This window comes from Podarcis raffonei, chromosome 16, assembly GCF_027172205.1.
Source record: "Podarcis raffonei isolate rPodRaf1 chromosome 16, rPodRaf1.pri, whole genome shotgun sequence".
Lineage (NCBI taxonomy): Eukaryota > Metazoa > Chordata > Lepidosauria > Squamata > Lacertidae > Podarcis > Podarcis raffonei.
The window spans coordinates 36,453,487-36,478,156 of NC_070617.1; the positions used below are offsets into that span (position 1 = coordinate 36,453,487).

General features: G+C 45.6%; 2 protein-coding genes across 9 annotated transcripts in view; one reads left to right on the forward strand and one right to left on the reverse strand.

Moving 5' to 3' along the window:
- GLT1D1 (glycosyltransferase 1 domain containing 1) overlaps window positions 1-19,729 on the reverse strand; it is a 59,038-nt gene extending 39,309 nt beyond the window's left edge. For 5 of the 7 annotated variants that reach the window (XM_053370020.1, XM_053370018.1, XM_053370021.1 and 2 more), the window contains exons 1-6: window positions 19,599-19,729; window positions 17,586-17,734; window positions 15,052-15,157; window positions 10,800-10,851; window positions 6,620-6,656; window positions 4,733-4,789 (exon numbers count right to left, since the gene is read on the reverse strand). In XM_053370020.1, the coding sequence (XP_053225995.1) occupies window positions 4,733-4,789; window positions 6,620-6,656; window positions 10,800-10,851; window positions 15,052-15,157; window positions 17,586-17,734; window positions 19,599-19,666 (469 nt within the window). In that variant the 5' untranslated portion in view covers window positions 19,667-19,729. The remainder of the gene's footprint in view (window positions 1-4,732; window positions 4,790-6,619; window positions 6,657-10,799; window positions 10,852-15,051; window positions 15,158-17,585; window positions 17,735-19,598) is intronic. The other 2 variants (XM_053370019.1, XM_053370023.1) reach the window with 2 other exon arrangements.
- A 1,788-nt stretch (window positions 19,730-21,517) lies between these two features.
- Window positions 21,518-24,670, forward strand: part of SLC15A4 (solute carrier family 15 member 4) — a 57,076-nt gene continuing 53,923 nt past the window's right edge. Inside the window, exon 1 of one of the 2 annotated variants that reach the window (XM_053368346.1) lies at window positions 21,518-22,378. In XM_053368346.1, coding sequence (XP_053224321.1) covers window positions 21,800-22,378 — 579 coding nt within the window. In that variant the 5' untranslated portion in view covers window positions 21,518-21,799. The remainder of the gene's footprint in view (window positions 22,379-24,670) is intronic. The other variant, XM_053368347.1, reaches the window with a different exon arrangement.

Genomic DNA, 24,670 nt, shown 5'->3' on the forward strand with positions numbered 1-24,670 from the left:
TGAGACTCTTAATCTCGGGGTCGTGGGTTTGAGCCCCACGTAGCACCAAAGATTTCTATGCTGCAGGGGTCAGACTAGATGACCCCCTTGGTCCCTTTGAACTCGACAATTCTATGATCCTAGGGCCACAACTGGCCACTGTAACCAAGGCTGTTGGGAGTTCTAAGCTCAACAACATGTGGAGGGCACCATGTTGACTACCGCAGCAATAAATGACTGAAACATGGACCAAGCAAGCCCTATTGATTCATACTGACGCATTGCCTCTCCGCCCCCTCAAAAATCATTATTTCATCTAGGCCTTCTTGGAAAGGTTGCGTGGAGATTATTCAGACTAGTGAGTGAACTCCCTTCAGTTTGCAGACACATACATTTCAGGGAGGATTTTATCTATTTATGCTTTTTTAAAAAGCTACACCATTTCTATTTTTTAAAGAAATCGCTGGATGAAAAGCTGGCACCAGCTCACGCTCCCTCCCTCCCTCCCTCCCGACACTATTTTCACTGTGGTTTAGAGGGAGAAAAATCAATTTCCGCCATTGCTAGTTGGAGCTGTCGCGGACTCAGAAGAGACGGCCTCTGTTTAGCTTTCAATTCAGGCTCTCTCAAAAGGAGCTTTGTTTTGCGGTACTTAAATGAAGGTTATGGACATTAATTATGAAAACTCGGGATGAAAAGAAGGAGAAGGGAATTTTAACTAGGGGCCTGAAAAGATCCATTCAGAAACAAGTTTTCAATTTGTTTCGCCAATTTAGCTGGCCTACACGGGGTAACAGCAAAGTTTAGAGCCGTTCGAGTCGCCCAGGAACCACACTGGTATTGGAGACCCTGTTTCCTGTCCAGGACTTTGCACAACCGGCTCTAACCCTGTGCATTCAAGGATTTGGCACCTGTACTGGATGCAGAAGAGTAGTGGGAGACACCAGCTGGGCAACCCCCAAGTGAAGAAGAACAAGAACAAGAGTGTGGATTTGATATCCCGCTTTATCACTACCCTAAGGAGTCTCAAAGCGGCTAACATTCTCCTTTCCCTTCCTCCCCCACAACAAACACTCTGTGAGGTGAGTGAGGCTGAGAGACTTCAGAGAAGTGTGACTGGCCCAAGGTCACCCAGCAGCTGCATGTGGAGGAGCGGGGAAGCGAACCCAGTTCACCAGATTACGAGTCCACTGCTCTTAACCACTACACCACTGCTGGCTTCTCTGGAAGAAGGTACAGAGCCGGGTGTTCGTGGTGGGGCGACAATGAGTGGTCAGAGGGAGAAGACTGGGAGGAGGAGATGTCGGAAGCCGAAGAGGGAACAGTTTAGTGAGCAGGAAGAGGCTGTGGCAGAAGCGGAGGCTGGAGAGCAGGGGTGCCAAGAGGCAGAGATCAGAACAAACACAAACCCCTGTGTTGCAAAATGTGACAATCTACAAAAATGCAAACGCAACATGCTGGCTAATAACTGTTAGTAAATATATAATCAATATGATGTCATTCAAAATATATGAATAAGCCATTTCAAAACATATATATATATATATATGTAATCATACAACACATCTCACAAAATATACAAGTAACTGCAAGTTGTTATGTGTATCAGTCAAAGAAAGAGTCAAACAATCAATGAATAGCAAGGAACACCAAACCGTCTCTCAAAGGAAGACTGATCCACTAGTATGATCTTCACTAGTATGTGTATTTCACTGATAACAATGGGCAACAATTTTTAACTTTTTGAATGTTGTCTAGATTTCTACAACTGATTTAGGGTATTTTTGCACTGCTGAATCCTGAAATGGCATCCGTTTCTCTCCATCAGGTCAGGTTTACTGTAAACTGAATGGTGGGCATTTATAAAGGTAAGTACACGTAAATTGCATGTTGCTTCACCATTTTTCAAACTTCAGGGCTTGAACTTCCATTTCTTGGAACTCCAGGAATGCTCAGCAGCATGTTGTTGACAAGTTCTGCGTAGTTTCTGGCCTTATTGTTGCCAAGAAAGTTCTTCACTACCAGAACAAATGCCTTCCACACTTCCAGTTCCACTTCGTTCATTGAGTTTCCAAACTCTGGATCTCTGATGAGCTGACAGATCTGAGGACTGTCAAAGATGCCAGCTTTCAACTTCTCCATGGTCAATCCTGGAAAAGCCTGGCACAAGTAAGTGAAGCAGTCACCACCCTTGTCCAGAGCCTTGGTGAACTGCTTGATTAAGCCGAGCTTGATGTACAGCGGTGGGAAGAGTATTCTGTCTCTGTCCACCAGAGGGTCGTTGATGACGTTCCTTTCTTTGCAAGGCACCAATTCCTCCCGCACAGGCCAGTCCTTCTTCGTGTAATGCTGAGCACTGTCCCTACTATCCCACATGCACAGAAAACATGGGTACTTGGGTGAAGCCAGACTGTTGTCCCAACAAAAAGTTCACCATCTTCAGGTCAACACAAATAAACCACTTATGCTGATCACAACCAATTTTCTCCAGCACATACTTCACTGCTTCATAGTTCTCCTTCAGTGTACTTGAGTGAGCCAGGGCTATAGAGCCAAACTGGTTGCCGTTGTGTAGCAGAACACATTTCAGTGATCGCTTGCTGCTGTCAATGAACAGTCTCCAATCTTTGGGTTCGTACTGTGGCACTCCAAGCTTAAGCAGAAGCTGCGCAATATCTGCACAGTACACCAAGTCCTTCTCTTCCGAGAAAAAACGGAGGTACTCTTGATGCCTGTTGTGGAAGAAGCTGATGCGAGCACTGTCAGAGAGGAGGTTTTTTTCCTTCAATCTGGATGCCAACAGTTCGGCAGAGTCCTTTGACAAGCTGAGGTCGCGAACTAGATCATTCAACTCCTTTTGTGAAAATGGATGTGGAGCATCATCTTCAAGAACTACTTCTTCTTCTTCATGTCCTTCAACACTGGAGGCATCTTCGTCACTAATGTCAGGAAGTTCTCCGAAGATAGGCACTGGAATTTCATCACAATGAGCTACAGGACGACGTGCTGATTGAAGATCAGGATACTTCGTGGGGCGGCTGCCCCATTAACTTAGTTTTGATCCCCCAACTTTATGCTTTGCCGCACCAATTTATGGAAGATTTCGAGGTTTTATGACTTCAAACTGATCCCTTTTCAACATAATCACCCAGAACTATCGGACCTTAATACTTCTTGTCATTAAAATAATCATTTCCAATCAAAACAATTATTCAACATGGCATTTTACCCCCACCAACTTCTTCTAAAATGCTCCACACAAGCATACATGTGAACAAAAACGTAAAAAAACGACATGTGGCCATAGCTCAAAAACTTGACCTGATTAAGCAAAACCAATGTGATTTTTGGATTCAGCACATCAGATTCGTCCTAAATCAACTGAAAAAATGCAGACAACAAATTTGTTGTTGACCAGTGTAATTATTCGCTGATGAAGACTTCATTCCGAAACAGTTGAACTATTCCGGATGCACTGTCCTTTTGAGACTTTTGTGAGATGTCTTCCTTTGAGTTATCTCCCGCTTGGACTACTGCAATGCACTCTACGCGGGGCTACCTTTGAAGGTGACCCGGAAACTGCAATTAATCCAGAATGCGGCAGCTAGACTGGTGACTGGGAGTGGCCGCTGGGACCATATAACACCGGTCCTGAGAGATCTGCATTGGCTCCCAGTACATTTCCAAGCACAATTCAAAGTGTTGGTGCTGACCTTTAATGCCCTAAACGGCCTTGGTCCTGTATACCTGAAGGAGCATCTCCACCCCCATCATTCAGCCCGGACACTGAGGTCCAGCGCCGAGGGCCTTCTGGCGGTTCCCTCATTGCGAGAAGTGAGGTTACAGGGAACCAGACAGAGGGCCTTCTCAGTAGTGGCGCCCGCCCTGTGGAACACCCTCCCACCAGATGTGAAGGAAATAAGCAGCTATCCTATCTTTAAAAGACATCTGAAGGCAGCCCTGTTTAGGGAAGTTTTTAATATTTAATGCTGTATTGTTTTTAACACTCGGTTGGAAGCCGCCCATAGTGGCTGGGGAAACTCAGCCAGATGGGCGGGGTATAAATAAATTATTATTATTATTGTTGTTGTTGTTGTTGTTGTTATTGTTATTATTATTATTGAGAGATGGTTTGGCATTCCTCGCTATTCATTGGTTGTCTGAATCTTTGTTTGACTCTGATACGCATAACAACTTGCAGTTACTTGTATATTTTGTGAGATGTGTTGTATGATATATACATCATTTTGAAGTGGCTTATTCATATATTTCAAATGACGTCATACCGATTATATATTTACTAACAGTTATTAGCCAGCGTGTTGCGTTTGCATTTTTGTAAAGAGGCAGAGATCAGGCAGGCTGCTGAAGAAACCAGGGGGGTCTCTCTCTCCTGCTGCAACCAGCTCCCCTCCCCACTGGTCTCTGAGAACCTGAAGAGGGATGAAGGGGGTGGAGAAGAGACGGACAAGGTGTCAGAGTCTCAGACTGCTTGGGAAGGACTTGGGGGACGAGGAGACTTGGAGAGTGGTGGGAAGGCAGGGGCCTTCAGTCCTTGCAACTGCCTCCTTGGGACAAGATCTACTGGGAAGAGTTCTGTGCTCACTAGGCCTGAGCTGTTTCGTTTTTCGAATAAAACTTCACTGACACCTTGTGAGTCATTGCTGACCTGCTCCCAGCACTTGCCCTGACACAAGGACAGATAGGACAGAGCGAAGAGACTGGGAATGGGGTTGGTTTGCTTTCTTTTTACCTTCAGACTGCAGAAATCTCTTCCAGTTGAAAGAAGCGTTGCAGGTGGTCACAATTCCTGAAAATAATCATAAAAACAAGCAGACGTGCATTAAGTAATTCATGGAAAGCAATCCACGGCAGGCAAGCTTCATCCATTTTAGTGGCATTCCTCTTTCCTTCCAGAAACCGTTCAATGTGCTGGGGCTTGTAGATAAGAGTTGGGGAACCAGTATCCCCCCAGAGCCTGTTGCACTCCCAACTCCCATCAGCCCTAGCTAACATGGCCAATGGTTAAGGATGGCGGCAGCCGCAATCCAGCCGCATCTGGAAGAAGCCATGCTGGCTGTCCTTGCCATAGTTATTCTTCCAAGTGCGTGAAGATGGGGATTTCATTGTCACTAAAATTTGAAATGCTATTCCAGCCATCAACAGAGGCATCCTTAAGACCTCCTCTCTTCATGACACCTTTTATGTGAGCGGCTGTTGCAGCATCCCCTGGCCTGGACATCTTTCAGAGGCAGAGTTCAGGGGTGGGGAACACTTTTCAGCCCTGAGGGCCGAATTCTGCTCTGGGAAACCTTGCAAGGGCCACATGTATGCCAGCGGTAAGCGTGGCCAAAGGCAAATGTGGGTGGAGCAACAGGAACAAACTTCACCTTTATACAAGGGGCTACCTTCTACAGTGGTGCTTCAACTTACATACGCCTCGTCTCGCGGACGTTTCAAGTTGCGTCCACGGCAAACCCGGAAGTAAACACTGGGTTTGCCGCAACCTGCGCATGCGCAGAAGCGGCTTCTGCCATCTGTGTGTGCGCAGAAGTGGCTGCCGCTATCTGCGCATGCGCAGAAGCGTGCTACCGCCAAACGCGCATGCACACAACACGCCTCTTCTAGCATACCGTTTCGACCAGCGGATGGACCTCCGGAACGGATTATGTCCGTAAGTAGAGGTTCCACTGTTCAGGCATTCACACCTCCCTCTCTAGCCTCTATCCAAGCAAGCAAATGGCACAATAAGAATTCAAGGACACGTCCCACCCAGGCAAAAACACTCAAGGGGGTGTGAAGATGGTCATGATTCCACAATATGGAATACGGATATAAAATTTACAGCATGTTATGGTCTAAGAGAAAATTATATGAAAATGATATCTCGATGGTATCTAACACCAAGTAAATTGGCAAAAATGTATAAATCAAAATCAAATAAATCAAATGTAAAGAGAAAGAAGGTTCGTTTTATCATATGTGGTGGTCTTGTAGCAAGGTTAAAGCTTACTGGGAAATGATATATAGTGAATTGAAAAAGATGTTTAAAATAACATTTTGGGGGGGAAACAACCCAGAAGCTTTCCTTTTGGGAATTATACGGACAGAACTACCCAAACTGTGCAGAAATTTATTTATGTATGCGACTACAGCAGCAAGAATGTTACTTGCCCAAAAATGGAAAGAAGAAGAAGTCCCAGTGAAAGAAGAATGGATACAAAAACTTATGAAATATGCAGAAATGGTGAAACTTACCATAAAAATAAGAAATCAAGATAACAAACTTTTTTATAAAAGAATGGAAATGGTTTATTGAATATTTACAAACAAATTGTAAACAGATAAGAATGTTGGCAGGATTATTGTAATAACCTGCAGTTTGAGTATATATTTAAAGTAGATGAATAAATGATCAAATTAAGTTAATTTGGATATGCAGAAAATATTTTTTAAAAAATGAAAGAGGAGGAAGGAAGTCAAGTTTCGAAATTTTAAAATGACTGTAAAATTATTGAAATGCATAAACCTGAAAATCATAAATTTTATATGTCTAAGAAAAAGATTGCCATGATTCTTAAACCCCACCCATCCATGATTTAGTATTTCTCTGCAGAAATAGGAAACTTATAACACTTACCTTGAGCTTGAACATATATTTTGTTCCTGGCACGAGGCTTAAAAACAGAGGCATGAAGGGAAAGCAGGTTAATTTAACTAAGCAAAGCAAAGGTGAGAAAATATTTACAGTACACATCCATACACGAAATGGTTGTGTTTCAGAAACCACTCTCCCTAAAATACCTGCAGAAGGAGATTAAGATTCAGCACTTTAAAATGGTTGCTTTCTTTACCTCCCTCTGCAATGGAGATGTTGGCTTCCTGCTCAGAGCGTTTTTCAATTGTCAATGTGATGACATCAGATATTGTTAGGAGCAGGGCCTTTTCCAGAGTGGCCCCGAGACTGTGGTGCAGGTTGTTCCAAAGGACTTTTGCTATTTTTCAAATATTTTCCCTATCCCTCCTCCAAACATCTGGTGGCTACTTTTAAGAATGTGGGACTGCGTTCTACAACAAGAGATCATTTTCATTGGTGATATTTTTCGTATTCTGCGGTTGCACATTGATACAATATGTGAACGGCCTTGGGGAGGATTTTACTCTTGAAAGGGCTAATAGATCTTTTGTTTTTAAAGTTAAAAAATTGTGAGGGTTTGGAGGTTCTAGCAGGGGAGCGCAGCTATCGTATACCCTTGACCGAAGAACGGTACACTCCTTCTATCTGGGATGGTCGTCCTCTTCCACCGAGCGCGCAGCTTCGGGAGGGACGCACATGGAGCGGTGAGGGAGGAAGGGGACACCCGCCTAGCCAGCCAGATCAGCCGAATCAACCCTGGCGATCAATGGGGTGACAGATGTCGCAGCCAGATCGCCCTCACATCTTCCGGGTTAGCGCCATCGTCTAATGGCGGATTCCCTCCGAGCTCCGGAGGGAATCGGCCCAGCAGGGGTTGGGTCCTGCCGCGGCGGCGACGCGGGGACCCTCAGAAACCACAGGCGCTGAAGCCTGTGGACTTGGTGACTCGGCGGGCACCATTTGCGCCCCCCCGACCCGCAAAGGAGCCTTTTAAAAGGCTCTGGAACGGGGGACGGAGAGCGGTGCGGTGCTGTGAGTCGACTGCTTCCCCTGCTGAGTGAAGCCGCATGACATCAACGGAGAGCGCTGACTTCTTTCTCTGAACATTCGGATTAAAAGCAACAACCCGTGAGTAACACGGAAATTGGACTTAAAAGGGAAATTTTCTTTGGGAATTAGGCATGACCGGGTAAGGTGTTAAGAGGAAGTCCGCCTACCCGCCTTGTAAACATCGTAAAGCAAGGATTTTATTACTAAGGTTGTGAGAATACCTTTCTTCTTTGTGGAGAAAAGCAATTAAATCTACATTGGGGCAATTTAAGTGATTGTGCTGGAGGATAAGAGCTAACATTGAGAACGGAATTCACCCCTCCCCCAAGACCCGGGAGCGATCGGTGAGAGAACCTGCGGAAGAGGCATAAAGACTTTGACAGCTGTCAAACTAGCTGTCAAAGTTGGAAAAAAATGAAAACTTTGTTTTTGCTGTCTTTGCTGGTTATATTCACTACAATTTGGTAACAAATTGTTAAAATAAAGAAGAAAAGGCTAACTTGGCTTTTGGGTTGGAACTGGAAGACATTAAGAAACTAGAATCCCTCTAGAGGGGGTTTAGGACATTACAAAAATGGCTGTAAGTGGAAAAATACTGGCTGAACTGGAGAAGACCTTCTCTCTCCTGGGAAAATTGCAGGAACAGACTGATGTTTTGACTATAAACGTTACAATACTGAAGGGAACAGTAAATAAAGTTGCTGAGCCTGGAAGGGACTTGACTCAAGTTCTTGCAGATGAACAGGAAAGCTTTGTAGTTGACCTAAAAATCTTTGCAGCCGAACAAGAAAAGAAATTTGAGAAATCTGAGAACGTGATTAAAGAGGAACATGATGACCTGAAGGAAAAAGAAGGAGGAGCTATAATGCCACAGATGGTTGAGGAGAACCAGAGGCCGATTAAGATGGATATAAAGGAAAACAAGATCAGGATGATGGAAATTTGGTTTGAATTGAAGAATGGAAAATGGAGAGATCTCCCTATATGGAGATCTGAAGACATATGGAATACAAACCTGGCTAATGTGGAAATTGGAGCTTTTGGGACATTTGGACTTAAGAGAAGTAAGAAACAAGATCTTGGCTCCATTTTTAAATATGGAGGCCTGGCTGGAAGAAATATGGACCTTATTGGAACAGAGCTCCTTCGAGATTCGGAATTTAAAATAAAGGACTATCAAAAAAACCGGCAGAGAGGAATTGAGAGAGAGTTGAGAGCCTCAGACGTGAGGTTGCCAGGCTGACCGCAGATCGACTGATGGACTTTGGTTGGGGTTCGAAACCGGGAAAGGGGGTGGTGGGGCTTTGGGAATCCAAAGGGTGTATAACTATATTTTGTTTTAATTAATTTGGTTTTGCCACTAACATAAAAATGGGGATTTCGGGGAAGGGAATTGGGGCCGACCTTAGAAAAAGATTTTTAAGAATAAGTGTTGACGTATAAAGATTGAGGCTTTTAAGTTAAAATTGGTTAATTAAATTGATGGGGCGAATTTAGAAAAAGTTTTTTAAGAATAAGTATTGATATATAAAGATTGAGGTTTATAAGTTAAAATTGGTTAATTAAAATGAATTAGAGAAAATAAGGTAAAGTATGGGGACAAGAATTTGCTGAGCTAAAAATTGGAATTGGAATACAAGAAGGGGAGGTGTGGGGAAGTCAAGGAAATTGGTTATGGAAAGCAAGAAATGTAAACTTTATGAGTTTTTAATTGTTTCTTTTCTTTTCTTTTCTTTTTTGTTTTTTTTCTTTACTTTTTGAAAATCCCAATAAATATATTAAAAAAAAAAAATTGTGAGGGTTTTACCCTTAAAGATGAGGTATAAAATATTCAAATAAAATATAAAGAATAAGCCAGCCGGACCTTCAAAAATGTAGCTCACCATTGGCTTCAGATTGTTGACAGTGTAAAATTTGCAGGGGTCACCAACCTGGTGCCCATGGGAATGTGCTCCACAGAGGCCCTCCCTCCACCCAGAGGGTGTGTCCCCCCCCTGCATGCTGAAATGAGTCTTGAAAGAAGCATTCTGCTGCGGCCAACAAATTAAGTTGAAATGGCTGATTGGTTGTGTTGTGTATGTGTGTGCAGCAACCAAGATGGCTCCTCTGGTTTGCACACAGGTCAGAAAGGTTTGTTGACCCCCTGTAAGTGCATCCCAAAGAAGAGAATTTCAAACGGGTTTGGCTCCTTCTAGAAAGGAACGCCAGAGCAAGCTCAGGAGCATTGGGAGAACGGGAAGCATGAAAAAGAACTTTACTTGCTATCCATCAACCAATTTTGTAATTTGACACAGTTACCAGCTTAGCTCAAAAGCAGCCCTTAAAAAACAAATGCTAACATACCAGCAACATTTCATAGCATCCACTAGCAAGTGTCTGTTGCACAGAGAAAGATGGTTTTGTGTGTGTGTGTGTGTGTGTGTGTGTGTGTGTGTGTCCTCTTGGAAGGAGTGGGAGGTGGGGAATAAAACAAGAAGAAATAATGAAGGTTGCAGCTTGATGGGCAGAGGACGGTTACCAACAAAAGGAGGCGTAATTTGTGTTGAAGGCAGAGAATCATAGAGGAAGAGTGTACTTATCTGGAGTAGGGTTTTTCAACTGTATCAAAATAAATTAAAGCCCTGTCTGTGATTGCTATCAAATACTGTATTTATATGGAAAGTAAATCTGCCTTCTCTAGGGCTCTCTAAACCAAATCCCTCTTTATGTCAGACGTGTTTTATAGCCACTTCATACAAAAGCCAGTAGACTAGTCAACAGGCAACCCTAAACCTCAGTTTGATGTTGTGTACCTAAAGAGCCATGAGCCTCAGACATGTTCACCCTGGCATGATCGCCCTGGCTTGCTTTAGATGGCTCTGGGGCTCCCTTCCAACTCTTCATTTCTACGATTCCAAGTCCACATAGACAACTCTAGATGGACCTGTGGTCTTCGTGGTATTGCTCTGTTTCCAGCAACCAGCAGCAACCATTTTCTCCACCAGGAGCCACCCATCCATCTGACCAGAATGGCCAGTGCCCAAGAATGATGGGAGTTGTAGTCCAGCAACAGCTGAGGGCCACAGAGTCCCCACAAACCCACATTTTAGGGCAATGCTCTGCAGATACGAATGAAATCGCCATAATTACGTACCCAATACACTGCAGCTGCTTCCTTCATTGACTCTGTGAAGGACACTGCAAACCTAGAGGCATTAAGAATAAAGGGAGATCAAATCAGGACCCAGTGATTTAGACCAGAGCTGTCCAAACTGTTTGTCGTGGCACATTAGTGTGTCGGCTGTAGTGTGTAGTTGTGTTGCACAAACGCTTCCCACGCTCCTTCCAGGGCTGGTTTAGTTAGAAGGGGTTAGTTTAACCCCCGGTTTGCTAGTAAAACTGAATTAAAAAGGTAAAGGGACCCCTGACTATTAGGTCCAGCCGTGACCGACTCTGGGGTTGCAGCACTCATCTCGCTTTATTGGCCAAGGGAGCCAGCGTACAGCTTCCGGGTCACGTGGCCAGCAGGACTAAGCCGCTTCTGGCGAACCAGAGCAGCACACAGAAACGCCATTTACCTTCCCGCCGGAGCGGTACCTATTTATCTACTTGCACTTTGATGTGCTTTCGAACTGCTAGGTTGGCAGGAGCAGGGACCGAGCAATGGGAGCTCACCCCGTCACGGGGATTCGAACTGCCGACCTTCTGATCGGCAAGTCCTAGGCTCTGTGGTTTAACCCACAGCACCACCCGCGTCCCAAAAAACTAAATTACTGTGACGCAAAATGATGCATATCTAAAAAGTGTGTCACCAACATGAAAAGTTTGGAAAGCTCTGTTTTAGACACTCACACTTGTATACAGGACTTCTCTTTTGCCTTCCTCGTTCTTTCAAATATTCTCTACCTTCTGCTGGCATTCTGCTTTGACCCTTCTCTTTTTATTTTGCTTGTGCTTTGCGTAAGGGCAGGGCAAGGGCTATAGCTCAGGGGCAAAACACCTGTCTTGCATGCAGCAAGTCCCAGGTTCATTTCCCAATGGCATCTGCCACTGGGGCTGGGAAAGATTTCCTGCTGGAAACTCTGCCAGCCCATGCAGGCAATACTGAGCAAAATGGGCAAATTCAGTACAAGACAGCTTCTTCCTCTGATCCTATAAGGTTTGCCTATTGTTTTGAAATAAGCAGAGGCTGTTTGGCCTCAGGCTTTTCTCAGGAGGTTAATTGTCACACTGGACAGCCTATGCTAAAACCCACCAGCTTTAAAGATGATCAAAAACTTAGCCAAAGACATGGACTTTTGCTCAAACACCTTGCTCCAATTTCTTTTCAGTGCAAATTGTATTTCCCATCTATCACGTTCTTGAGCGGGAGGGAAACTGTAGCTCATGGCCTGTCCAGTGATAAGACTGCCAAATTAAAAAATATGCCCTCAGGGAGAATCACCAACATTTAAGAAGAGTTTGATTAAAATAAAATAAAATGGAACAATGTCATGCTCTTTTATGAAGCTGAATGAGCTTCTTCTCCCACCTCCCCACCCTTACAGAATTTGGCAGAATATGTAGCAGGTAAATCACACAGTTCCGCCAGTCAGTTTGTACTGGCACCCCACGATCAGTTACTGAAAATGAAAGGGCCGTGTCTCACTGGTAAAACATATGCTCTGCATGCAGAAGGTCCCAGGTTTAATCCCCAGCATTTCCAGACAGACACATGTCATGAAAGCCTAGAGAGTTGCTGCCAGTCTGTGTAGAAATAGGCATAGCTGTCAACTTACAGATTTGAAAATAAGGGACCAGCAGCCTTGCAAATAAGGGATCAGCAGCCAAAATAAGGGAATTTCCAAGCACAGGTATGTTCAACTTCTGAGCCCCTCCGAGCCAAAGGCAGAAAGCCCAGCCAGCAGCCAAACGAAGCCTCAAGCGGTGGTTCCCACAGCGCAGCAACCCGGCAAAGGGGATGCAGCAAGGAAAACTACTGTCACCTCTCCACTGGGAAGCGCTGAGCAAAGGCGAGTCCCCAGGCAACGCAGCTGATTTGATTGGCACAAGGCATGCAAGCTCCACCCCCCAGTCATTCTTAGACTTCTTATTGGGTGAGCAACGCAGCCAAGCAACACAGTTGGAGCCTCCCTCCTCCCTGGCTGGCAGGGAGGGAGGGAGAGGAGTTGCTTCCTTTGAAACCCGCGAAATTTAAGGGACATCATCAGTAAGGGACAGCAGCAGGACACAGCGCTGGGATAAGGGACTTTCCCACCAAATAAGGGATGGTTGACAGCTATGGAAATAGGACTAAGTCTGGTGGCTGCTGAAGCAACTTCAGAGCCCTGCTCTCCTCTAGCTGTGGTTCCCAACCTTTTCAGTACGGTGGCCCAGAAGTCCAAATTTACTAGGTATGGCGAACCATCGATTTATTGCCACACAAATTCTGGACTTTAGGTCTTCAGCAGCCATTGGTTTCATAGGTTTTTTACTGCATTTGCCTCTTTTATAACCATTACTTGAGGCACCCACGCATAAATTTACTTAACGCCTCCATTAATGTGGAATTTGTTGAAATATCTACAGTTCTTGCAACATTATCCACCTTTTTTTTAATGGGAATTTAAGAACACCAATCATGGGATTGTGGGATATTGCTTCATAAGCTATAAAAATTTATTCCAAAAACATAGAGTTATACTAGCAGTGTTAAGCTATAACAAATTATGAATATTTTTAACAGTTAACGTTCATGAAAGAAGCCCATTTGGGGAAGTATCACTGGGATGGGAGAATACATAAGAGGATCCTGCTGGATCAGACCAGTGGCTCATCCAGTTTCCTGGTCTCACAGTGGCCAACTGGATGACTGTGGTAAATCAGCAAGCAGGAATCAAGTGTATAAACACTCTCTCCTCCTGTGGCTTCCAGCAATGGGTATTTTAGAAGCATTGATGTCTCCAACTGTGGAGGTACAACATATCCATCATGAAGTAAAGGTAAAGGTAAAGGGACCCCTGACCATTAGGTCCAGTCGTGACCGACTCTGGGGTTGCGGCGCACATCTCGCTTTATTGGCTAAGGGAGCCGGCGTACAGATTCTGGGTCATGTGGCCAGCATGACTAAGCCGCTGCTGGCGAACCAGAACAGCACACAGAAACGCCATTTACCTTCCCGCTGGAGCGGTACCTATTTATCTACTTGCACATTGATGTGCTTTCGAACTGCTGGTTGGCAAGAGCAGGGACCAAGCAACGGGAGCTCACCCTGTCACGGGGATTCGAACCGCCAACCTTCTGATCGGCAAGTCCTAAGCTCTGTGGTTTAACCCACAGCGCCACCCGCGTCCCATCCATCATGAAGTAGTAGCCATCAATGGGTCTCTCCTGTATGAATATGTCTAATCCTCTTTTAAAGCCATTCAAGTTGATGGTCACCATCCCTTCCTGGGGGAGCCAGTTCCAGAGTTTAGCCATGTGCCCCATGAAGAAGGACTTCCTTTTACCCGTCCTAAATCTTCCAAAATTCAGTACACATTTTGCCGACAAGTAGGTCAACGCGGGGGTTAGACGGTTGTCAGACATACTCCCAAGATCATTCGATACATAGCCTGCTACAGTATTTTGTCCTCACAGCAGCTGAAAACCCCATCTTGCAAAGATATGTGCTACCAAATGGCAGCACAAACATTGTTTCATCAGCAAACTCAGGATACTCTGTGGTAATCGGCTAATTTTAGCAACACGAAGCCAAAATTCAGAAAACCTTGCCTTCAAAAAAAATGTATCTTTGAACATCCTATCACATGACAGTTTAAGGAGCGGCATCACTCAAATTCCGCTGTTTCTTCAGCTGGAAAGCAGTGGACAGATTTGGGTTAAGCAAACCTCAAATCCCCCTTTGCTTAAATATTAATTAAACCAGATCGGGTGATGGTTTGTCACAAGGTGCTCATACAGAGAGCTGTTTGTAGTGAGTATTTTACTCCAGTGGGAAGGTAAATGGCGTTTCCGTGCGCTGCTCTGGTTCGCCAGAAGCGGCTTAGTCATCCTGGCCACATGACCCGGAAGCTGTCTGAGGACAAACGGCAGCTCCCTCGGCTAGTAAAGCGAGATGAGTGCCGCAACCCCAGAGTTGTCCGCGACTGGACCTAATGGTTAGGGGTCCCTTTTATCCATTTTAAACTATCATTTCATCCCTCTATTTCCCTGTCACTTTGCTCTGCTGCTGCCAGCGTAAAAATTAAGGCGGTAAATTTAGGCTGAGGGAGGGAAGACACTATGTAAACAACATCCTCCTCATAATCAAGAAATATGGATAAGATATCCGAGATGGGGAGAAGGGCAAAGAAGGAGTAACATAGACTGGCTATATTAGTACCCAAGGATCCTCTTTTGCCTACGAATCTGGCTCTTTCCTCTACCTGGCTTCCTCCAACACTCTCCCCATCACTTTGGCCTTTTCGTCACACTTGGCATCTTCATTGATGTCGGTTCCACCAAAGATGATTCCAAAAGGAATCCCGCTGCCTGCAAAAAGCCCAGAGGTGCAAGGGTTAATTTGATTAAATTTAATTGAGACTTCTTCTTCTTCTGGTCTTCCTACACTGCCTTTGCAATGGCCGCCTAATGATTCAGTTATATTTTATGCGCAATGTCAAATTATACATGTTACAAGTCTGGACACCCTATCAGAATTTTACATTCCGATAATGAAGAAAAGATTCCATTTTTTAAAAAAAATTAATCCTGTATTTGGAACGTGTCCTTCCAATATCGCTTTTACGGCAGGTAAGATAGACAGATAGATAGATAGATGATAGATAGATAGATAGATGATAGATAGATAGATAGATAGATAGATATCTTTATTGTCATTGTCCCATGTAGAACAATGAAATTGAAAAACTACATAAAACTACATAAAACTACTACAAAACTACATAAAAACACGGTAACCATGGGCCACGGGTGCCATGACACCCAGAAAGGCCTTCGTTGATGTCCCCTAGATGCTGAGCTTTCACTTTAAAAAAAGGGGGGGTCTCTAGCCCTCTTAGAAAGTAACAAAACAAAATGTGCAGGTACCTTTCTAAGAGATTTCTATGAAATGAGCCAGCCTGATTACTCCTGTTGTTGTTGTTCAATATATTTATATCCCACTTTTCTCCCTAGATGGGATTCAAGGTGGCTTACTATGTTTAAAAGTATAACTCTTAAAAACAAAGTCATTAAAAAAAACTAGTTTAAAACAATAATTAAAATTCATCACTATAGGGAAGTTTTTAATGTTTGATGTCTTACTGTGTTTTAATTTGTTGGAAGTTGCCCAGAGTGTCTAGGGTAACCCAGTCAGATGGGCAGCAAGTAAATGAATATCCTCATCAAAACACATTTAGAACCAGCAATTAGAATGTCATTTGCCCTGACAGAAGCCAGCACTCAGCACTGTCTGCTAGTCAAACAATGAGCTAAACTTTACGTTTTGTGGTTCCATACCTTACAGTGCAAATCTCCATATGCAACTCAAAAGTAAGCCCTACTAGTTTCAACAGGGCTTGCTCCTTAGTAAGCGTGTGTGGGATTGCAGCCAGAGTCAAGTAAAGTTCTCTAGCTGCTGAGAGATCCCTACTCTCTCCATCCAAAACCCAAAAGCTCCTGCATCTCCTCAGATCTGGTCCCTCTGCCACACCCGCTGCCAATTAAAAAAGAATGAGCCCCAGCAACCAACACTCTTTTCTTGCAACCGATCAGGATGGCAAAGCAATAAGCTTTACATTCTTTTAAGCTCTGGAAGGTGGGGAAACAAATACAATTAAGTGGCAGTTTTACACCTCATTAAGCTAACAAATAGCAGTGGGATGGTCACTAATTAGTAACACGGCTGCTTTTAAATTCCGGATAAACGCTTGTTAAAAATAAATCAGAAGGAGGACATGTGATGTATGCTCTAGCTGACCCAGGCTTGCCCAATTATTGTATGGTTTTCCCACCCAGTAGGAGGTATCCTATATCGCAAAGTTTGTTTATTTATTATATTTATATATCCCACCTTTTCTCAAAAGGGCTGAAGATGGCACACACTCTTCAACCCTCTCTATTTTATTCTTACAAGAACCCTGCGAGGGAGATTAGGCTGAGAGAATGTGAATGGCCCCTGAGGTCGCCCAGTGGAGCTTCAAGGCTAAGTGGGCATTTGAACCCTGGTCTCCCATGCCCTAGTCCAACACTCTAGCTGCAATGCCACACAGATGTCACAGTTCATCCTTACACTTCATAACTCTACTAATGGGTAGTGCCTGGCACTACCAAGGAATTAGTGGAAACCATAAAACATTGCAATTTTAAAATGCAGAGAATGATTTGTGAGTTTGGACCTGTTACACCAAATATCAGGTGATGTCACGCCAAAGTCACATCTTGAGTCAAAATGGCTCCCGGTGTCCAAATTTCAACAAAGACTGCCACCTCCACCTCAAGAAATCTCATGTTGAGTTTGGCAACAACATACTGAGGTGGCCGAGCCTATGCCCCCCCCCAAAATGGGTGCTGTCATGCCAAAGTCATGTTTTGGCCCACCCTCTTGATTCAAAATGGCGTCCACCACCATAGTGAAGTTTGCTTTCCCCATCTTGCGAACTCCCATGCCAACTTTGGTGGCTATATCTGTAGCTGAAACTATGTCCCCAAATGGACAGTCACCCCAAAGCAATGTTTTGGTCCACCATCTTGATTCAAAATGGCATCCAAACACTGATGACAAACAACGTTAGCCGGATTGATGGGGTCTGTCATGCAAGAACATTTGGAGGCCACAAGGTCAGGGAAACAATTTCTAGAAGACAATTTCTACCAGGTACAAATATGCGAAAGGTTGTAGGAAGATTTTGCTTTTTCCCAAATGGGAAAACAATGGCAGTAACACCTGAAATACACACAAAATCAGAAACCACAGTACCTTGCAGAAGTCTGCCTGCTTTATAAAGATGAATGCCCAGAGCTGCCTCGAAGTTCTCAGAGGAAATGAGATTTGAAACAGCCAATGGGGATTTGCAGGAAGAGATATCCATGAGGGCACATGAGTGACCAGCAGCTTCTATGTGATCCCTACAAGCAAAGAAGAAAATGGAATAAGATTGGAGTTTAACATTACATATCTGCTAGAAACTTTCCACAATGCCAAACAGCACAGACAAGGTGCTTCTCTCCATCTCAGTAACTTTGGGTGGAATCCAGTGTGGTATAAAGGTAAAGGTACCCCTGACCGTTAGGTCCAGTTACGGATGACTCTGGAGTTGCGACGCTCATCTCGCTCTACAGGCCGAGGGAGCCAGCGTTTGTCCAAAGACAGCTTCCAGGTCATGTGGCCAGCATGACTAACCCGCTTCTGGCAAACCAGAGCAGCGCGTGGAAATGCCGTTTATACCAGTGTGGTATAGTGGATGGACAAGTCTCCTGGAACTACTGCACCAGAAACTACAGCTTGCTAAGGGTGTAGCTCTGTGAAGGGTAAACTATAGGGGAATTTGTGTGCTTTAAATGTCTGGTGTGCATACAATACAATATACACAAACACACACACACACTCCATAGATCAGGTGCTACTTGATCACAAAACTGTAAAACGTTACAGACTGAAACTCAATGTGTGTGTCTGTGTGTAGATGCAGAGAAACAAACAGCATATGCGTAACATAAAAGGATGCAAAAATCTACACTGTCTTTCTGACAGTAAGAGGTGCTTGATGGTGGAACAGGCTCCCACGAGAGATGGTGGACTCTCCTTCCTTGGAGGTTTTTAAGCAGAGGCTGGATAGCCACCTGTCATGAATGCTTTAGTTGTGACTTCTGCTTGCCTCTACTTTTGTTGTTGTTTAGTCGTATCCGACTCTTTGTGACCCCATGGACCAGAGCACGCCAGGCACTCCTGTCTTCCACTGCCTCCCGCAGTTTGGTCAAACTCATGCTGGTAGCTTCGAGAACACTATCCAACCATCTCGTCCTCTGTCATCCCCTTCTCCTTGTGCCCTCCATCTTTCCCAACATCAGGGTCTTTTCCAGGGAGTCTTCTCTTCTCATGAGGCGGCCAAAGTACTGGAGCCTCAGCTTCAGGATCTGTCCTTCCAGTGAACACTCAGGGCTGATTTCCTTGAGAATGGATAGGTTTGTTCTTCTTGCAGTCCATGGGACTCTCAAAAGTCTCCTCCAGCACCATAATTCAAAAGCTTCAATTCTTTGGCGCTCAGCCTTCTTTATGGTCCACCTCTCACTTCCATACATCACTATTGGGAAAACCATAGCTTTAACTATACGGACCTTTGTTGGCAAGGTGATGTCTCTGCTTTTTAAGATACTGTCTAGGTTTGTCATTGCTTTTCTCCCAAGAAGCAGGCGTCTTTTAATTTTGTGGCTGCTGTCACCATCTGCAGTGGTCATGGAGGCCAAGAAAGTAAAATCTCTCGCTGCCTCCATTTCTTCCCTTTCTATTTGCCAGGAGGTGATGGGACCAGTGGCCATGATCTTCGTGTTTTTGATGTTGAGCTTCAGACCATATTTTGCGCTCTCCTCTTTCACCCTCATTAAAAGGTTCTTTAATTCTTCCTCACTTTCTGCCATCAAGGTTGTGTCATCTGCATATCTGAGGTTGTTGATATTTCTTCTGGCAATCTTAATTCCGGCTAGGGAATCCAGTCCAGCCTTTCGCATGATGAATTCTGCAAAACGTTGAAGGCTTCCACTCAGTGTGGGGGTGTCTGTGTGGAGATGCAAAGGCCAACAGCTTCACCTGACGGATCTCTGCCTGCAAAAGACACTGCGAGTCTCCCGGAAAATTTTATTGTAAATGTTGCAACCCTCAAATACGACATAAATGTATGCGGCAAGCCTAATTCATCTAACCAACTCCTGCCTGCCCGTTATTGCGAGAGCTCCGGTGCCTCGAGCCCCTCCCCGAGGCGCGGGGAGCACTTACTGGATCCTCCTCGCGGTGGTGCCGTTCCCGGTGTGGGCGCGCAGAGCCCCCAGCATGAGCAACCGCATGGCCCGGGATGAGCACAGCTGTCTCTCTTGCCCTACTTCCGGCCACGTCCCTCTCGCCTTCGTTCCCTCGTGTTGGGTACCGGAAACCTGCTGTTGGCTCTTCTAGGCATCTCACGCGGCCCTCCTTTCTTCTCAGCTCTATGGTAAACAGCGAGGGGTCTGTAGCGGCCTCTTACAGGGAACTCCCTGGAAACAAGATTCAAGACATTCCGTTCCGCTTCCATCTTTCAAAAGGTGATTTGAGCTTGGCGGTGTTGGGTAGAGCTATACGCAGAAGAGAGGGGACGCTTTATGGGTTTGCCTTATGAACCATATGGGGAAATAAGCAAGGTGCCAGATCTCTATAGAGGAGTTGTGTCGAAACTCTGGCCCTTCAGAGGTTTTGCTTAGTTTACTTTTTTATTGCTATTTGTTATTGCGGTTAGTATTGTTTTATAGATTATGAATGCTGTAGAACTTTATGAATCCTATGATATGATTTTGCTGTAATTGTGCTGTTTAGCTTATTTTTTACCTGTTAATAGTGTTTTATATACTGCAACTGTTTTACTGATGATTTGTTAATTATTCTGCATGATTTATGTTTCCACTCCTTTTTTTTCACTTTTACTTTGTATACCGCCTTACTAGATTACTATGCACAAGGCAGTTTACAAGCTGAAGAAACCACAATATAGACAGCAAAGATCACACACCTTATAAGAATCTTATCCAATACAAAAGTCAAAATTATAAATTTGAAATAAACATGTTCTGTTGTGTTATTATTGTTTATTGTTTGTAAGCTGTTTTGTGATTCATGTGTATCAAGAGGTATAGAAATATAGTAAATCAAATCAAATCAGCCCCAGTAAGCATGGCCAGAGCTGATGTAAGTTGTAGTTCAGCAACAGCTTGAGGGTTATACGTTCCCTTCCCCCCATTTAACCAACCACGAAATAGTATTTGAATAGAAAACTGGGTGAACAGGTAACCAGTTAAAAAGCGCTCAGAGTAGCCAGCCAAACGTGTGTGGCAAGCTTGCAAGCTAGGTGTAAACTCAGGAACAGCCTCCCGCTATTTTTCGACAGCAACTGGCATTTTCTTCCAAACGCAGTACGTCCTCGCACCTGAGAGTTCAGAACAATTACCTGCTGTATGTTTTGCTTTCCCAAATGTATCCTGGCATGCACGTTAATTTATAAGTCACATTTTACAAAAGTAAATAAATGAGTACTTAAAAAACAAACCAGCCCTCTTGGTTCACTTCCAAGAAAAAGCGTGACTAGGGTATTGCGACAGTAACTCACGCGGCAACGCTCATTCCATTGATAAGACAGCGAGTTGCCATTGACAAAAAAAAAACCCCACTATGAAAAGCAAGGAAGGGCATTGGGCGAGCCAAGCCACGCCCCCGTTCGCTCGCACCTGCCTCAATTAGCATATTCCCCCTCCTCCCTCCCCGGAGCGTTCTATTTTGCCGCGGCTAACCACGTGAGGGCTGAACCTGGAAGAGCCTCCCTTCTGTGAGCGACCGCGCGGCGCGGCCAATCAGCGAGCGCGAATCTCCAGCCCTGGTCGGGAGGGGGAGGAGGACCTGGGCATTCCAACAGCCGAGAGAAGTTGGCGGGCGGAGGGAGGGCGGGCAGCGCGGAGCTCGGAAGGGCCGCCGAGCGCGAGGGTTCGGCGGGGTCCGGTGCGGCGGGCGCGGCGGGGAGGGCACGGGTAGCGGAGCAGCCGCGCCGAGGGAGGCGCCCTGAGCGGGCCAAGTCACGAGTTCGAATTCCGGGTGGGGCAGTTTGGGGTCGGGTGGTTGGAGCAAGGAGGGGGGTTTATGGGGAACAGCTGAGAGCCCGGGGGGAGTGGGGGATCCAGCAGTTAGCCCTGCCCTGAAAGAAAAAAAGACCCCCCCTTCCACAGGAACCCCAAAACTGAGACAGGTTCTGGGCAGCTTAGGTAGACCTGGGCTTGCAGATAAAGCAGATTTGGGGAGCAGCTAGGTCAGGGGTTGGGAGGCTCCTGAGAGTGTGAGCAAGTTGAGGGTTTTTTTTGGGGGGGGGTCAGGCTAGCTGTAAGTGGGCTTAGTCCCTTAGACTGGGAGGTGTTTCCATTGCACTGGGGTTTGGCCGTGGGGTTTAGATTTCCTGGCGCCCCATGGAAGATTCAATGGAGAGGAGCCCCCTCTTAGGAGGGGGCGACCACCGGGGCCCCCCCAGCTCCCCCGGTGCCAGCGCCTTCCGCGGCCGGCGCCTGGCCTGCGCTGCAGTGCTGCTGGCGGAGATGCTGGAGCGAGTGGCGTTCTACGGCATCACCTCAAACCTGGTGCTTTTCCTCAACGGGGTGCCCTACAACTGGGAGGGCACCCAAGCCAGCCAGGCCTTGCTGCTCTTCATGGGCGTCACCTACCTGGTGTCGCCCTTCGGGGGCTGGTTGGCGGATGCCCTGCTGGGCAAGTTCCCCACCATCCTGTTCAGCATGGCGGTCTACCTGCTGGGCATGCTGGTCTTCCCTGCCATGGCTTACTCCACCACCCGCCAGTGGCTCTGCGGGGAGATGCCCCTGCGGACCGTAGAGAATTGCTCTGTGCCCGTGTCGCCCAACATCACCCACACCCCGTGCCAGCTGCAGGGAGCCAACCGCTATTGCCTGGTGGCCAGCTTCGTGGGATTGGTTCTCGTGGGAGTCAGCGTGGGTTCCGTCAAGGCCAACATCACGCCCTTCGGAGCCGACCAGGTCGAGTATTTTTTAATTTACCTTTTTTGGTTTCCAAGAGATTTGCGCTGCATGCCGCAAAGCTGCAAATAATAATAATGCCGTTTCCTGGAGAAGCAGTTCAGTATTTCACTCAAAAGCGACTGTTTTAAGATGTTTAGATAAATAAATAAAAATAATTTATTAAAAATAATGAAGGTGAAAAAGCAGATTAAGACACCTCTATGTGTCTGAACAAAGCGGTTATATCAGACACCAAAAAACTGTGGTACAGAAAAGGAGCTTGCTTGACATTGATAGGCAGGGAGTTCCAAAGTGTGGGCGCTGTCATTTTTTTACTTTTTTAAAAAAAATGTGTAATGAGTATTATGGGGCACCTGTAACAACCAAGGTTTGCAGATGGAAGCAGTCAAGTGGTTATTTGTGAGGCGAGGCGATCCGCCAAGGAAATTGGTCTTTGCTGTTGATAAGGAAGCCACACTTTGCTATGGGGAAGATGAATGAAACATGGCCCTCCGAAACTTGCTTCAGGCCCTCCCTAGCCACATCTGTTATTGGCTCTGCTCTGCGCTCTCCATTCATGTTTTTGCCTGGAGTTGGAATGTGGCCCCTGAACTCTGATCATGGCTCTTGCTTGTTTGGATAGATGATAAGAGTGTATGCAGGAAGTCACTTATTGTATGGAAGGGGGGGCATTTGTTGCTCTGGTCACCGGCATCAGAAGATACTGTGACGCTTTGGGGTGAAAAAGGTCCCCCACTTGCGCCTTGTGGTGAGGTCATATCTGTGGACACCAGCAAAGCACAGATGATCGAGGAGATGGAGCAAGTTCCCTTGTGAGCAGAAGTTGCAGCATTTTGGACTTTTCTTGTGTAGAGAAAGGGCAAGCAAGATACGTACAAGTTTATAAAGTTATACATGGTGTGCAGAAAGTGCAAAGAAGAAAGTAGCCACAATGACGATGTTCTGCTTCCAGTGTCAGAGGTATCTGAATGGCAGTTGCAGGAGGGGAGGGTGTCTTGCGTTCATGTTGAACAGGCTTCCTCAAACTCGGTCCTCCAGATGTTTTTGGCCTACAACTCCCATGATCCTTAGCTAGCAGGACCAGTGGTCAGGGATGATGGGAATTGTAGTCTCAAAACATCTGGAGGGCCAAGTTTGAGGAAGCCTGAAGTTGAACTTGCAGGCTTCCCAGAAACATCTGGTTGGCCACTGTGAGGACAAGATTCTGGGCTAGTGGGGCCATTGGTCTGATCTAGCAAGGTTCATCTTTTGTTCTTATGTTAGATGGATTTCCTGACTCAATATTGCTGATGGTGTTTTATGGAACTGGCTTCTATTGACCCGTGTCATTAGTTTGGCTAGCCCAGGGCTGCCAGTTCCACCTTGCGGTCACTTTTCCAGGTCTCATGGGAAAGACCATAGACCAGCCCTTTACGTGCAAAAAGCTCCAGGTTCAGTCCCTGGCAACTCAGGGTACGAGGATTTTTCATGCTTTCAGGAATGTGCTAATCCTCCTAATCTTGAAAACTTGATGCAAAATGTTGTCATCTATTTGATAACATTAGAATATGTATTGTTGGCATCCATCAGCCTCGAGAGACAATGGAGTGTGCCTCCGGAGTCAAACCGCTGGAAGGAGGCGCACATCCAACCAACTTAGAGACTTCACTCCAGATTTGTGTTGTGTTTACTCCTTAGCCTGTTCTTCTCCTGATGATGACCAGAGTTTTCCTTCCCCTACATGGGCTTCCTTCCCAGGTAGATGAGCCCCACCTCACTTCCCTTTACAGCACATGCAGAAACTGCCTTCTTTGACCTTTGGACCTGCTGTTGGTCTTGTCTGCTCATTCCCCAAACTCACCGAGGGTTTGAGACCCATCGACTCCCCTCACATGGTTTAGCTGGCCAGTTGAAGCCGTTCCTGGGGTTCCTGAGCTTGCTCTATCCTCTATATAACAACCCTTTACAGTGGTACCTTGGGATGGGTTAAGAACTTAATTCTTTCTGGAGGTCTGTTCTTAACCTGAAACCATTCTTAACCTGAGGTACCACTTTAGCTAATGGGGCCTCCCACTGCTGCACAGTTTCTGTTCTCATTCTGAAGCAAAGTTCTTAACCCGAGGTACCATTTCTAGGTCAGCGGAGTCTGTAACCTGAACATAGCTGTCAACTTTCAGATTTGAAAATAAGGGATCAGCAGCCTCACCTATCCTGGGGACAGTCTACGGGATATCTAACAATCCGGGGAAGCAGCAGGAAACGGCGCTTGAATAAGGGAATTTCCCACCAAAAAAAGGGAAGGTTGACAGC